At 56.1% G+C, this 16286-nt stretch overlaps 1 protein-coding gene across 1 annotated transcript in view; it reads right to left on the bottom strand.

Annotated features, from left to right (window-relative positions):
- MYOM2 (myomesin 2) overlaps positions 1 to 14094 on the bottom strand; it is a 74691-nt gene extending 60597 nt beyond the window's left edge. The window contains exons 1-6 of the mRNA XM_047092079.1: positions 13972 to 14094; positions 9025 to 9143; positions 6555 to 6698; positions 2944 to 3082; positions 2670 to 2827; positions 1425 to 1517 (exon numbers count right to left, since the gene is read on the bottom strand). Coding sequence (XP_046948035.1) covers positions 1425 to 1517; positions 2670 to 2827; positions 2944 to 3082; positions 6555 to 6698; positions 9025 to 9143; positions 13972 to 14094 — 776 coding nt within the window. The remainder of the gene's footprint in view (positions 1 to 1424; positions 1518 to 2669; positions 2828 to 2943; positions 3083 to 6554; positions 6699 to 9024; positions 9144 to 13971) is intronic.
- Between the last annotated feature and the right edge of the window lie 2192 nt (positions 14095 to 16286).

Below are 16286 nucleotides of genomic sequence, written 5' to 3' on the forward strand. Positions count from 1 at the left end.
CCTGGGCTCTACCCCAACGTCAGAGTGGGAAACAGGGAGGGAGAAAACGGGCAGGAGGCAGAGGATGAAACAGCGAGGGCGACGAAGGAAAGCGCAGAAAGGAGGCGAGACCGACTTCCCGCTGGGTGGAGGGGAGCCGGCAAAGACTCCCGCCCGGATCAACCTGGGTCAGCCTCCGCCGAACCTCAACCTTGGGCCTCGTCCTCATGCTCGGGAAGCCCGCCACATCAGCTCAGGGAGCCCCCAGCTCTGTGTCGGACCGGGCTCCTCACCGCCCCCCAGGCGAGTCCCATCGCCTGGCCGGCCTTCGGCACGAGACCCGCCGGTAGGTCTGGAAGGACCCCCGCCCCCGGACGCTTCCTCGTGGCGGTCTCCCTCCGCGCCCCCGCCCGCTCCGAGGAGCACACCCCACTGCCCTTCTGGGGCAGGGGCCTGGGCCCCACCCCCTGGTCGCCAGACGGAGCGCCCTCAGAATCACCTTCTCTTTAACGGAACCCAGGTACGAAGGCTTTTCAACAAAACAGGAGAGAATCCCCTCGGCGGAAGAAGCGCGTCTGGAAGACGGAGCCAGGTAAAGGTGACATTGTACTGACTCGTGACTTCCACGAGTCGTCTTGGGAATTATTTCATTGGAGCTATTTCACTGGGGATTCCCTTACCTCTAAGTAAACTGAACCTAATTATGACATGGTGGGACATGGTGGCTCCACAGGGTGGTCACAGTGAACCCAGCAGAGTTATATATTCTAACGTCTTACTGATTTCTTGCCTTTATATTAGGATCCCTCATCTTTTCCTGGAAAGGACTTGATATGACGTCCTACACGCACACACTCACCACCTGTTTAGATCACGTACGTCAACGTGGATGTAGTGTGTGCGTGCATGCCTGTGTATGTGTTGTGTAAGGAAAATGACAGGCTATCCATCCAGCAAAATACGGATGCCAGCTGTGGGAAATACGATTTTTTTCTTTCACTTAGCTGTATCCTACATTTTTTTCAATTTCTGAGAAAAAAATATAAAAGTTGTATTTCCTTGAGGAGCCTGGGTTGAGGGACTACTCCTCAAACCTGTACGAGACGCAGCCCCGCGGCCGGACAGGTGTGGAGGAACCCTCTGCACCCACCATAACCTTTACACCTGAGCGTGTCCATCTGTCCTTAAACCACTTGCCCTGTTCCCAGAGCAGGGGCCCGGACAAAACCACTGGGTTTGCCTCCCTGCGGCCCGACACCGAGGATAACAAGGGAAGCTTCTACCACAGATTAACTCGGAAATACCACCGAGAGCACGTGGAACCCACAGGGACGGGGTGCAACCCGACCTCCTGGTTTTAAATTCGGTTTCTCTCCCGCATGAGCAGCGCTGACTATTTGGGGCAGGTGTCCCAGGGCACGTGGCCAGGCCCACCAAGACCTTACCTGTTGATCTCCAGGGTGTGCACGCCATACTTGCTCTCGATTCTGTACTTCCCCGGCTCTCCTGCTTGGCAGATCAAACTGCCGTCTTTATACCTAAACGAGGGAAACGCCGATTTTAGTGCAAAGGCAGAGTGGACTTTGCATTTTGTCCCAGCCTTCTTTATGGCCCCTCGGGACGCTACTCCCTGCCTGCGCGAGCTTCACGCAGGGCCCGTGGGCACGGCGGAGTGGCCGGGGGGGCGATCTAGGGCCCGTGTCTGCCTGTCTGTTTAGGGGAGAGCAGCTCTTGCAGGATTCAGCCCATCTGGGCGATCCTCAACCGATGACAGCGAGGGCCGCAGGGCTCCTTGGACTCCGTCAGGAATCCAGGAAAAATCCTTCCATGAGAACGAATTGTTGCCAGCGTTAGCTGGGTTCCGGGCCAGCCTCTCCAGAGAGTTCCAGAGGATCAAACCACACTGGACCCTGACTCGAGGAAGCTGGCCTCCTTGCCCCATGCAGGACAGCAGGACCTCGTCTCCCTGAGACCCAGAGGCTGGGGTCGCAGCCTCCCCTGCCCGCCTGGCACATGGGCTCCTTTTTTCTGATCTGGGCTGAGCGCCCCAATCCAGGGTGTGAGTAAAATGCTTACAGTTTTTGCAGCAAGCTACAAACTTCGGGAATGTTATCACTTCCAGCAAGTGAGGAAACAGACAAGCACATATGGGGCCTGGAGACTTGTCTTGGCTCCTAAGGTCCGGTCGACCACAGCGGGGAGCCTTCCCAAGTTAAAAGCAGAGCCACTCGTGTAAACACAGGCCACCCGAGGGAACTCTCTCTGAAATAAAAACCCTCTGAAAACTCGGCGGAGTCTGTTGCACCGACGTGAAAAACGTTGCCATGGTATCTATAATGGACGCCCTGCGAGTTTTTATAAAGGCCTTTCCCGGAGTCTCGCACAAGGTGGTCAGCGGGACGGGCCGTGTGCCACGTGCTTCCTTCGCGTGGATCTCCCACTGCACGGCTCAGGCAGCCGTTTCCAGATCCCTGCAAGAAAGTGCAGGCGCCGGGGCGGCTCTGTGGGTAAGAGTCTGACTCTTGATTTCGGCTCAGGCCATGATGTCACCGTTCGTCTGATTGAGCCCCATGTCTAGGTTTCTCTCTCTCCCTCTCTCTCTCTCAAAAATAAATAAACGTTAAAAAACCATCATTAAAAAGAGAGGGCGAGAACAGGACAGCCCTCCCCGGGCCGGGAACGGCACTCACCACTGCACCACGGGGGTGGGAAAGCCTTGCACGGTGAAACACAGCTTCACGGACATCCTCTCCCACACGGTGTGGGACCGCAGGCGCACCAGGATCTCGGGGGCCCTGCGCATCCGCTCCTCGTACGAGTGCCTTTCCCCGGAGAGCTTGTCCTCCACCTGTCCCGGGGACAAGGACGCGTCAGCGCCCCTGCCCTGCCAACAGGCCGCGCGAACGCATCGGGAGCACCCAGGACGAGGCCCGCGCCGCTCCCGGAGACGCAGGCGGCCCCTACCATCTGCTGAATGGCGTATCTGTCCAGCTGGTGCTGCGCCTGTGAGCGAGCCAGGTGCACGTTCTCCTCCATCTCCGCCAGCTCCCGGAGGAAACGCTGCCGCTTGGCTTCTCCATACGAAGCCACCAGGGACTGGTACCTGCGGGAGAGGTGACGTTATTCTCAGGACACACCGAAAAGGGCACGTCTGCCTGTGTTTATCTCCTTCGAGACCTCTGTGCGCTGGTGAGCCTGCACCACACAGAGCTGTGACGAGGGCAGGTGTAGGAGGCGTGAATGAGACCATGCGGGGGGCGCCTGGGGGGCTCAGTCGGCTGAGCGTCTGACTTCGGCTCAGGTCGCGATCTCGCGGTCCGTGAGTTCGAGCCCCGCGTCGGGCTCTGTGCTGACGGCTCGGAGCCTGGAGCCTGCTTCCGATTCTGTGTCTCCCTCTCTCTCTGCCCCTCCCCCGCTCACGTTCCGTGTCTCTCTCTGTCTCTCTCTCTCTCTGTCTCGCAAAAATAAATAAAAAATTGAAAAAAATGTAAAAAAAAAGAAAATTCAGGGATTGAAACAAAAATGCATTATTTTTTATAAACACATAAAACGTTAAAATTGAAATATAACTGGGGCGCCCAGGGGCTCAGTTGGTTGAGCATCCGACTTTGGCTCAGGTCATGATCTCGCAGTTCATGAGTTCGAGCCCTGCATCAGGCTCTGTGGTGACAGCTTGGAGCCTGGAGCCTGCTTCGGATTCTGTGTCTCCCTACCTCTGCCCCTCCCCCGCTCATGCTCGTGCTCTTTCTCCCTCTCTCTCTCTCTCTCTCTCAAAAATAATAAATAAACATTTTTTAAAAAGGGAGGGGGCACCTGGGGGTTGAGTTGGTTAAGCGCCTGGCTCTTTCTCGGCTCAGGTTCTGATCTCCCAGCCTGTGAGTTCAAGCCCCATGTCGGGCTCTGTGCTGACAGCGTGGAGCCTGCTTGGGATTCTCTCCCCTCCCCCTCCCCCAGTCACACTGTCTCTCTCTCAAAATAAATAAACATTGAAAAAGGGAGAAAGTCAGCATCTGGCGGCCTAGGGGTCTGACACCCCACGCTGAGGCGCCCACACAGACGACGTGAGATGCCTCCTGCGCAGAATCCTATAAAAACCGTCTGTTCTCCTGGGGAGACTGCTGTTCTGAATGAATTTAGGACTGGGTTAAAGCCTCCTGAATCCACAGCTACAGACAGGAAGCAAACCTGTGTTCCAGGAAAATAGAGAGGATGCAAACAATGAAGCTCCTTTCATCTGTGGGAGCAGAGAACGAGGTGCGGCTGATCTGGCCCGGGTGCCATCTTTGTGAGCCCAACAGGGCCCGGCCCGCTCCCGGCCCGCCTCTCCTGCCCCTTCTCCCTCTCTCTCCCTCTCTTCTGTCCTTCTCCCTCCCTCCCTCCCTCCCCTTCTTTCTTCTCTCTCCCTCTCCCTCCCTCTCTCCTCTTCCCTCTCCTACTCCCTCTCCCTCCCCCCAACCACTGAGGGAGCATCTCCGCTGCTCTGTGATGAGGTGTCCGGGCCTCTGGCCCTCTTCTGCAAGCCCACAGACAGCCTGTGTGATGCACGGAGGCCCGTCTTTCACTAGCACAGAAGCAGGGGCATGAAAGGGCTACTTCTAATCCACGTATCCCCCAGGAGGACACGCTGAGATGTGCAGAGCTCCCGACGAGTCTTGGGTTCCTATTTTACGTGAAGATAGAGTGGTAATTCCAACGGACGCACCCACGGGTTCATCTTTCCAGCACCAATCAATCTGTCCCACGCGTTAAACTAGTTTCTGCCGTAGGAGGTGAGGAACAAAATGAGCTGGGGAGACACGGGTTATAACCCACATACCTGCCATGAGTCAGCTTCCTACTTTCGGGCGAGTAGCCTCGTGTATCCCAGAAAGATTTCCCACAGCCAGAAGGTCACCAAAGTCATTATCGCCAAAACCACGTGAATCCCTGACCTCTCAGATCAACAGAAGTCGACCTTCCCCCCATTTCACTCCCTCACAAACTGAGGAGTGGAGAGTTCTTGTGGCATGTTCAAGGACACAAGGAATGGCTCATAAACTTATAAAGCTCTAGTCCTCTCACTCCCCGCACCTGAACCCTAACTATGGGTAGAACCACTTTTTAAATAATCCAATACCAGAAAATCCAGAGTTTTATAACGTACACGTTTTAAATTTTTTAAATGTTTATTTTTGAGAGAGAAACAGAGCGAGTGGGGGAGGGGCAGAGAGAGAAGGCGACACAGAATCTGAAGCAGGCTCCAGGCTCCGAGCTGTCAGCACAGAGCCCGACGCGGGGCCTGAACTCAAGAACCGTGAAATCATGACCTGAATCAGACCAAAAGTCAGACGCTTAACCGACGGAGCCCCCCAGGCACTCCTCTAACGTACACGTTTTGAAGTGATTCTCTTACAAAAGAAATCCTCACTTTATAATGAAATTCATGTGTCAAAATTCCCATAAGGCATTTAAAAGATCATTCAAAGATTAAAAATGAGAGCTAATCTCTTCAGCTGTACATTTTTATTACACAGATCCTTCCATCGTGAAATTCATCAAAAATGAAACCTGTTTACCAAAATCTCATTCTTCTTTTAGGTTTTCAATGTGTTAGAGATATCGAGAAAATTTTCTAGAAGTAGGAAGGAGAGGTGAGGGGGGAAGCAGCAGGAATGAAATAAAGCACTCATGACCCACCCAACTATTTTGTTCTTCTAAGATCACCACCTGCCTCTCTGATCCGGAAATAATTTTAAGACTGACGTCCCTATTAATCCATGTCACGCCCGTGACATTTTCCCCATGAGCTGAGTCCCCTGACATGCACGGCACGGCCGTCTACGGGCCCCTCACGACGGTTTCCCCACGGACACCCCTGGGAATGCCGGCGCGTCTCAGGAAGATCGCCTTCCTGGAGTCGGCGACCTCACTGCCCCGCTTGAGCAGCTCAGGAGGCTGTCGGTGGGGGTTCCACATGACCTTCAAACCGCCAGGTCTTAGGGCTTTAATGTGAGAATGCCACTGTGCGTGGAAAGCTAGCGAGTGCCACGTGGGACGGCGACCGGGACCTGATACAGGATGCCAGTGGCAACGCACACATGGCACGCGGCCCCGTCTGCGACGTTCCCTTCTGCAACAGTTATCCTCTTAGGGTCCACTGAGGTGATGTCACCGATGAATAAGCAGGCAGCGGGAGCTTATGCTTTTGTTAGAAGCAAGCACCACCGGGGCACCGGGGTGGCTCAGTCGGTTAAGCATCCGACTTCAGCTCAGGTCATGGTCTCACAGTTCGTGGGTTCGAGCCCCACGTCGGGCTCTGTGCTGACAGCTCGGAGCCTGGAGCCTGCTTCGGATTCTGGGTCTCCCTCTCTCTCTGCCCCTCCCTGCCCCCCAAAAATAAACATTTAAAAATGTCTTTAAAAACAAAAAAGAATAAAAAAGAAGCAAGCGTGACCTTCCAGGCTCTCTCGGGTGTGCGTCTGGCTGCCGCCCAGTCACTGTCCCCCGCTCTGGCCTTCAGGCCCTCCCTCCCGAGGCCCGGTGACTCCGCGGGCCTGCGCGGCCTTTGCAGGCAGTCTGGGGGAGGCGGGGGTTACCTTCTCTTCTTGTCCTGCTCCTCCTCCTCCAGCTCGGTGCTCACCCTCTTCGCACAGATACTGCACGTTGTCCCCAGCGCCGTCTGGCCGGAAGCCCTCTGGGAAGACGACTTCCTCTGGGCGGACGACTGCGTGGAGGTACGCCTGGGTGAGCGCGGAGAAATCAGAGGCGTCAGAGAAGTACACGGGGAAACGTGACAGATTGCACGCAGGGCGCGCGAAGGAAAATGAGGTACAACAGAGAGGGAGCAGACCGTAAGAGGCTCGGCAATACAGACAGCAAGTGAGGGCTGCCGGAGGGAGGTGGGGGGGATGGGCCAGACGGGTGACCGGCACTAAGGAGGGGGCTGGCGGACGGGCACTGGGTGTCATACGTAAGAGATGAGCACTGGGTTCTACTCCGGAAGCCGGGACTGTGCTGTAGGTTAGCTAACTTGAATTTAAATGTTTTCATGCTAAAAGCAGGGGTACTTGGGTGGCTCAGTTGGTTAAGCGTCCGACTTCGGCTCAGGTCACGATGTCACACGGTTCCTGAAATCAAGCCCCACGTGGGGCTCTGTGTGTCAGCACCGAGCCTGCTTTGGGTCCTCGGTCTTCCCTTCTCTCTGCTCCTCCCCCACTCATGCTCTCTCTCTCTCTTTCTCTCTCACCTCTCTCAAAAATAAGTAAATGTTTAAAAACAATGGTAGGGGCGTCTGGGTGGCTCAGTCAGTGTAGTGTCCGACTTCGGCTCAGGTCACGATCTCACGGTTCGTGGGTTCGAGCTTCCTGTCGGGCTCTGTGCTGACAGCTCGGAGCCTGGAACCTGCTTCGGATTCTCTGTCTCCCTCTCTCTCTCTGCTCCTTCCCCCACTCGTGCTCTGTCTCTCTCTCAAAAATAAACATTTTAAAAAAGTGTTTAAACAATGCTAAAAAATAATAAAAACTAAAATTAAAAACAGTACACAAAGTTATCATCGCAGACACGCCACCTTTCCCAGCGGCGGCACACCGGCGTGGAGCACGCACACGCGCGCAGACACACGAACGGGTGCGTGCACGCTAACAGCTAACACATGCGCATGCGTGCACGCACACGGAACTCCGCCCCCGTCTGCACTTGCCTGTGCCCGGAGGGGCGCGTGCGCGCGTGAGTCGGCCTCTCCCCCTTGCCATTTTCCATCCGTGCCAGCCAGCGCCTTCCACGGCGCTCTTGGCCCAGCGCCACGATTATATATATCTCCGGGGATCTGAGGCTCCCGGAGGCTGCCGGGAGCGCTGCGAACGCTTGGCTGTGTGTCACAAGGATGGCAAAGGACACGGGGCCGCGGGCGCGTCTAAATATAGGGTGTCGGCGACACGCACGAGCCCCCGGGCCGGGCCGGCACACCCGCGGCGTCTGTCCGTCCTTCGGCACAGCCGTCTGACCGGCCCAGGCCAATCCCGGACTCGGCACACAGGCACGTGCTGCGGGTCCCCGAGGACGCCGGCTTCAGAAACCACCGGATCTGCGGCTCGACGCCAGCCTACTAGGCAGCGGATACGTGTACGGTTTTGCTATGCGTATTATTGCGGCAAAATTACGGGTGTCGGCCTCCACGTGATCTTCACTCTGCCCCCATGAGCTTTTCCTCCCTCTGACGCTCTTCCCGTGGCCCTTCCCGCCGCCCTTGTGCTGACTGGTTTTGTTGTTGTTGTTGTTGTTGTTGTTGTTTGGTTTTATTTGAGGGCAAGAGAGGGAGCCGGGGAGGGGCAGAGAGAGGGAGACAGAGAATCCCGAGCAGGATACGCGCTGTCAGCCCAGAGCCTGACGCGGGGCTCAAACTCACGGCCTGTGAGATCATGACCTGAGCCGAGATCAAGAGTCACTCGGGGCACCTGGGGCGGTGGCTCAGTGGTTAAGCGGCCTCTCGCGGTTCACCGGTTCCAGCCCCGCGTCGGGCTCTGTGCCGACGGCTCGGAGCCTGGAGCCTGCTTCGGATTCTGTGTCTCCCTCTCTCTGCCCCTCCCCACTCACGCTTCGTCTCTCTCTCTCTCTCTCTCTCTCTCTCTCTCAAAAAAATAAACATTGAAAAAAATAAAAAAGAAAAAAAAAAGAATCAGACGCTCAGCCAACTGAGCCCCCCAGGCGCCCTAGACTTTCTGGACCCTAGCTCTGGAAGGTGTGTAGAGAAGAGCAAAGTCGAGGAGCACTTACGAAAAAGTCTCTGCGTTCATCATCTACACTAGGGGCTCAGAGCCAGTCTACCAGCACCTGCCAGGATCTGCCAGGATCTGCCGGGACCCGCCGGCATCTACCGGGACCCCAGGTGCGCAACCTGGAGCTTCCGGTGCAGCCAGGAGAGCCAGCTCTCCCCTGGGGTGCTGGGCGCGGGCGTCAGGCGGCCTGCCATCTCTGACCCTCCCGACGCTCCCGTCCAGGTTGCAGGGGACCGGACGCCAGACCCCACGACCCAACCCCTCCCAGTCTAACCGCTGAATTTCAACTTACTTTTTGGCAGCATATTCGTCCAGAAGGTACCTCGTCTGAACATTGCGGTACGACTGGTCAAAGTGTTTGTGTCGCTTCTGGTAGAAGGGCACTGCGGCGAGTGACATCTCGGTGGGTACCTACGAGTGAGGAGGGAGGCGGACGGTGCTGAGCTCCATCCCCCGTGCAGTCCTGCCCGGGCAGTGTCTACACCAACATGTCGGGTCGTTCCAAGGGGGGGAACCAACTTCAGTCCATCAAACCCCTTCGGGGGAGGGACGGATGGAAGAAACGTCGTGTAAGTGAAAATAATTTTGGGCTGGGAGACCAGACACCTATCAAGTTCCCTGGGGTCCGACATCATTTTCTGTTTGGTTCTTTGGAAATTAGAAGATTGGGTTGTATGTTTCTTTTCATTGTGAGCTCACCAAATGTTTCCACAACACCCCGTTTACCCAAGGCAACGTGAAAGGCAGTGTGAGTGACCAGGATAAAAATAGGTAAAACACAGATTAGAGAAATAAACAAATACTTAGAATACAAGATAAGAGCGGAAAGAGGGACACACGCCCTGGGAAGCTAGGAGGGGGCACACGTAACAGGAGAGAGGACAGCCAAATGAGGTCCCCTGAAGTAGGTGACATTTGAGAAGAGCCTTGACAGATGGATAGGCTGACAGATGCAGACGGGGCAGAGAGAAGGGCATCCCATGAGCGCAGGTAGGAGGCGGGGAGACAGGATCTCAGGATACTTGAAGAGACGGGACAAGAAATCACTCTGGAAAGCTTGTAACCACATACGGTGACCTGGAAAGGGAATTCGTCTCCAGGACGCTGTCCAGATCCACGCTTCTAAAATCCCATCCCGCAGGGTACTTGTAGATGCCCACGGCTGGGGTGGGCGGGAGCAGGGCTGAGCCCAGCAGGGAAGCCAGGGGGGCGCGGGCACGCGACACATCTTGGTCAAACTCCCTGAGAATTCGTCCTGCGGTGCGGCGTCTGGGAATTTGCAGTAGTGCTGGCACCTGGCCACGGGGCCACCTGCACCCACAATGAACAAAGCGCCACTTCTCACTGGGCTATCTGGCCATCTCCGAAGCATGACACAGGCTGTATGCCTCGATCTTGGTGACCCCTAACCCCCCAAACCGAGGGGCGAAGGAATTCTCAATCCGAGCTCCACTTTGGTCCTTTGTGTGGAAGTTCATCCCCCCCACTCGAAGAAGAAAACGCAGAGGCAAGGCAGCGCTGGGGGACAACGGGAACGGAGACCAGGAGTGGTCAACACGCAGGTGCGGCTCTGAGGCGAAACGGCCTGGCCTCCGCCACCGTTCAGACCTTGGCGCGGGTGTTACAAAACCCTCCAGGCGCTCTGCTGGTGATCCCTGTAGACTGTGATCTCCCGGAGTCACAGAATCGCAGGGCTCGGGAAGATCCTTAGGGATTATCTCCGCCCCCACTGTACTGGGGGTGGGGATGGGGGTGGGGACGGGAGCAATGCCTCCCCTGGAAACGTGCAGAAAGGGCTTCAGACTTCTATCTCTGGGCCTCTGACCCTTTGCCACACGAATGCCAATGTTTCCTCTTAAAGACCAACCAGTCAACCAGCCTCCACGGGTCCACTGAGGGCCGGGCATGTGTTTTACAGCATAAATCTGATTACAAATACGCAACAGAGCGTGGCGCCTAGTGGAACACAGCGAAAAAGGCGCCTCTCCGTCCACCTCAGCTCTGACACAGGTATTCTAGTGCTGAGGCCAAGACCGCAGGTTTGACATCGGGCAGACCGAGGTCTAAATCCTGAGCCCTGCCCAGTGACGTGGCCGCGGGTGACTCTCTCGCTGCTGTAACCCCGGGGTTCTGAACGGATTCTGTGGAACGTTTGGCACGCGGTCTCCAACAACCAAAATCGGCAGCCGTCCCCGTCACGCTACGTGCCGTCGCTGTTCTCCAGCCAGACGCTGTGGGTAGGAAAAGGTATCTGAAAAACATGCATCCTGTCACTTGACTATCTGAAACGTCCTCAGTGGCATCCCTATGGGTTCTCCGGCGAGTTCAGCAAAGTGAATCTTCAAGAGAAGCTTCCTGCCCACAACCTCGTGGCTTCCACCGATTGCGTCTGGGGTCCCCCGTGTGCTGCGGAAAGCTCACGAACCGAAGTCAGACCGGGGTCGGGGGACACGCTGCACCACTCTGAACCAGCTTCCTGTCTCGGGCTTCTCCCACCGCACCCGCAGGGCCGGAGGAAAATTCTACGGCACCGATCCAGGACGATGCCCGCAGGTGCTGTGATGCCAGGTGGTCACGTCCCATCTCGAAACTTGCTAACGTTGCCGTTGAGTCAACCTTCAAACGCGTTTGCATTTCTCTGTGAAGGGAAGAGCCCAGAAATGGCCCTGACGATAAGAGGTGATACGCTATCTTCACATGTCTAAACTGTGGCAGCCGGCACCCAGGGGAGGGTAATACACACTCGAGGGGACCCGTGCTTCTGTTCTGACTTAACCTGGCATGTGCTTGTGCGGGTCTGGGAGTCCTCAACACTCCCCGTTCAGGGAGCCACACTTTGTACCGATTAGCGACGCAGGGCCGGAATCGAGAGCACACGGCTCCGGCGGTCCTCGCTCCGACTCCTAGACCTGCTATCGCTGTTTCTCCCGACCCCAGACGGCCTTGGGCAGGGCAGGAAGAGAGCACTTCACTGCACTGATCCCACATCTACTCTCTGCTCACTTCGCGACACGCTGTGCGGATGGCCATCAAAACCAGGGGCTTCCGAGGACCGTGCAAATGCAATTATCCTCACTTCTGCCCACTTTTCATGCCACAAACACGTGGAGCCCCTGCCCCGTGGCGGCCACGCCCGAATCACAGGACCACCGCATGTCAAGGACGGGGCCGTCTTAGAGGCCCCCCCCTTGCCCCAGGGATGACGTCACGTCTTCCATCTGAGCCTTGTGCCAGCGACCTCGGCTCCTCCTGCCTGTGCTGGCTTTTCCCAACCCCCTGGGTGACCCAGACCGAGCGGCAGGACCACCACGCGGCCCACGCCCACGTCCAGGCCACTCGACCTCTTCCCCGCCCAGTGGACCTCACGTCTCAGTGCCTCCGCGTTGTCCCTGACCGCCCCAGACCGGGCATGCTGAGATCCCTGCAGGCTCAGCACTTGCTCGCAGCGGCAGCCTTGGGTCGCAAGGCATTTATCTGAAACCACAGAGCGATTCCACAACTTGCCACGGATGATCTCATTCTGCCCTGGGTGGATCTCAGCCTTCCCCGCGAGGAAACTGAGCTTCAGAGGGTAAAAATCATCTGCCCGGGTCACTGGCTCGTCGGAGACAGAGCCGACGTCCCACCTCGCGCTTGTGACTCTGTGCCCACCTGCCCACACCCATCCCTGCCATTCACGGGACGCTTCTGACACGTTTGGGAATTAGGACACCAAAGTGAAATGCGAGCCTGTCCTCAAGTACAGGAGACCGTGCGTCTGTGACATGCTTAGACCTAATCCCTTCCTGCCAACGATATTTGGAACCCGCCTTCCCTGCCACCAAGAAGAAATTGAATTTGTGGACGCATGTCAACCACAATGCATTTATTTCCATTTAATAAAAGAAGCTGTGGCCTGTGCAGCTAAAAATGTCCAAGTCAATGAGCGTACCAAGCGAAAGCTTTTCTAGAGGAAGGAAAAGGATTGGTTGGCGCCCACAGTGGGCCGATGCCCCCCAGGTAACTCAACCCTCAGGCCCCGAGACACGTTGTACCCGCCCTCATTCACACCGAGGTCTACTTTCCCTGAAGCTTTTTGCAAACGACTTTGCACCAAAAGACAACTGAGCACAGAACCGCTCTTAAAATCAGCCTCGATGACAAATCTAATACGGTTTGACGTCTAATGTCTGGCGGCTGAATTTCTCCAGTGTTCCTCCGAATCATCTTTCGGAACCGTGACCTGAAGGGCAGAGGCCTGCCCTCAGGGCCACAGGGCTCTCCGGCTTCCAAGGACCCCGAGTCCCTGTGTCCTGATGCCGAAGCAGGATCAAATTCGATCAAGCAACGAGATCGTGTGCAGCTTCCTGGACGAGAGACGGTTGCCATTTCTTCACAAGTTCAGAGAACTGAAAACAAACCAACAGCTCCGGAAATATTCCAGTGCCGTGAACTTTTACGCACAGAGTCTCTGGGTTTTGTGTGGGTGAAGGTCCCCCGTTCAGCGTTAGTTTCCGGTAAGTTCGCTGCAAATGTGACCCAGACCTGGTTTGCTTAAAACTTCAATTATCTTTCTTCCACTCGCTCTTGGATGCCTGTGTCACTTGTGTCCGGGAAGCGAGAGCTGAGACCCAGGAGGTGGGAAAGTGACCCTTCTGCGCACAGGCCCCCGCCCCAGCGCCTTCCCCGTGGACGCACCTCCAAGGGCGGGAGGGAGCACGCCGGCTCCGCCGAGGGCACCGAGCCCAGAGACTCTGCAGGACTGTCGCTCATCACGGAGCACGGAGAAGGCGGCGTGGGGAGCTGGCAGTGAGCCTTCTTCCCCTCCCCCAGACACCAGGGTCCAGGGCCACGCTAATGTCCCTGCTTCCTCCTTCTCTCCAGAAAATACCTTTTATTCCACACCTTTTCAATCTGCACTGCCCCCACAGACTCCTTCAGGGCTCAGACTCTGGAGAAAGGGCACGGGCTCCGGGCCCCAGTGAGAAACGCCGCAGAGCTCGGGTCAGCCGGCAGGTGCCCTGAGCGGGTCGCACCCGATAACACTCGCGACCGTGACCTCGGGAAGCATTGGAAGCGTAAAGTCTAGTCCGGGAAGGACAGACGCAGACCGAGCCGTTGGCTGTCTTGTCTGTCCAACGGAGCGCCCTCCCCCGAATAGGTCCACCTCGGACACCTGACTGCTACCGGCTCGCCGTGCGTCGTTATTCCTTCTTCCAAAGCCCCGGGTTAGAGAAGGAAAGAAGAAAAGGGGACTCACCCAGAGAGAAAGGAAAACGGCACAGAGGAGAGATGCCCTGCCGGCCTGGCTCGCCCACGACGCGGCTCTGGCTGAGGAAGGCACAGCTACTTCTGCCTCCAAGTGCCCAGCCCTCCCTCCCATTTATGGCCTGGGAGGCGCTATATATAGCCACAGGGACTGCCTCGCCCCGAACTAATACCTGCACCATAAGTCATCAGCCTGATCTAAAAGGGAAAATTCTTTGAGTCGGAAAAAATCAAAATCACAAAGTGCACAGTGCCTGTCCTGTCCGCAAAGCGCACCTGTCTCTCCCCGGGCATGGGTGTGACAATTCGGGGAGAGCCCCAGGAAAAGAGGGACGGGCCGGCAATCCACGGGGCTGGCTCTCCCGACGCATTTTAACTTTTATGCATAAACTCTCAGACTTCTCTTCAATCCTGTGGAACCACAGGTTCCCTGGATCATAGACTGCCACCTCCAGAGGAGTCTGATGACGGCCAGACTGCCAGCGGCATTTGCCTTTTGTCCCCAGGGCACCTGAGCGCTTCTGGTCCTGGAGGAAAGGAAGGCAGCCTCCGTGGCTTTTTGGGTGTGTGGAGTTGTTTTGTTTTGTGTTTATTGCAGAAACGATTCGAGCTTTCTCTGGTCTCATCCTGAGGTTAATTTAGCAGGAACTGTCCTCCTCAAAGCGGAGCCAGCCCAGTCGGCAAGTTACGTCTTATTTATAGTTATTACCACAGATGTGCGCTGCGTCTAACGACCAGATAATTGCAGGGTGTCCGTCTTTTCGCACAGCATGTGTCCAAATATAAATAACACATGCCTGGCACGGCCACGGGCTGTAACCTGGCACGAATCGCCAAGAGGAGGGGCCGTGTGGCCGTGGCCCTCGACCTCAGGATTCAGAGGACTGCGGTCAAACCACAGCTCACCACGGAGGCCGTGTGACCTTCGGCCAGCTGGTCTACCTCTCTGTTTTCCCCACCTGGAAAGCTGTCTTTACGTTTCTTACAAACATTGGAGAAAATACTATCCTGGGAAGGGCCTGGGCACTAAAAAAGCCCTCTGTGTCCGCACAGCTGGTGTATCAGGAACACAGCCAAGGACCAGCAACACAGGTCAATGAGTGTGTAAATCTCAGCTGAGAGTCCCTGACGTACTCGGTCAGGGGCTGCACGCTTCTATTCGGGGCCTTATTCCCACTTAGTGTTCCAGTGGCCTAGCTTTTAATGTAATACATGTTAGTTAAATGGGTATCAAATAAACACAGGTAGTTGGTGTGTTACCTGTTTAGCACCTTCTCGAAGGAGACCAATCCTGCCCTCGTCCGTGAGCCCCGCAAGACGGCCCATCGTGGGCTCTGCCCCCCGCCCACAGGCACGGCCCCACAATGCGGAAAGGACGATTACAGGGGCCCGTCTCCCATCAGATGGCATCGCAGTCAACTGAGTCCCAGGAAACTGGCCTCTTCTGAGAAAACAATCTCATTCCAGGGAGAGACCGTCTCCTGACGGGACCAGAGGCGGACCAGCTTCTCATGCTCCTCACCGTCCATTTCAGAATTGCCCCGGCCCCTCCTATAAGGTAGGGGGCTCGCCTCCTAGAATGCTGCCCTAGGAAAGGCGCACCGTCTCAGCCACACTACGTAGGGAAGCCAAACACTGATCTGGACAGAGCAGGCCCCTGACGGGAAGAGAGGCCCCCTCACTGAGGGGTGAGACCCATCTGTCTCGGTGCAGCCATCGCTGTCCTAGAAGATGACGCCACGGGCACTGTGAGGGGCACTTGCGGGCAGGCTGGGACCCTGCCCGTGTGCTCAGACACGCCATACGGTCTGACCTCCGCTAGACCTCCCCATCTACAGGACCACCAAAGTCTCTGCTGAAGCTCCCTGGACGCGGGCTCGTATCCTGCGCGACCCAAAGAATCCTGACAGACACATAGGAAAAACGATCAGCGATTTTATTTCCAAACCCACAGCTGGAGTTTGCGCCGTGCAAACGATAAGCAAAATCGGCATCAGTGAGAAGTGTCAGATGATGTAAAAAAGGACACGGGACGCTAATAAGTGGCATCCGGTATTTTCCATCAGAGGAACCGGGTACGGTGCGTGGTTCACGGGGCAGAGTCAAGTCCTCAGGATTTCATCAAATTCTAGCGCAGGGCCCAAAACTGATATTCAGGTCACAAAATCTATTTGAGTGTTTGAAAAAAGGAGCAAAATTGTTCTTAAGGTATTTTGCTAACTTCCATATACTCTTAGGAAGCAACAACCAAAAAAATGGCCTGATGTATTTTAGAAAACGTCTATCCGACAGGCCGGGTATTCCTAA

Source organism: Lynx rufus, unplaced genomic scaffold (assembly GCF_022079265.1).
Source record: "Lynx rufus isolate CCGP_SWC_20201006 ecotype Redwood Valley unplaced genomic scaffold, mLynRuf1.p SCAF_3, whole genome shotgun sequence".
Lineage (NCBI taxonomy): Eukaryota > Metazoa > Chordata > Mammalia > Carnivora > Felidae > Lynx > Lynx rufus.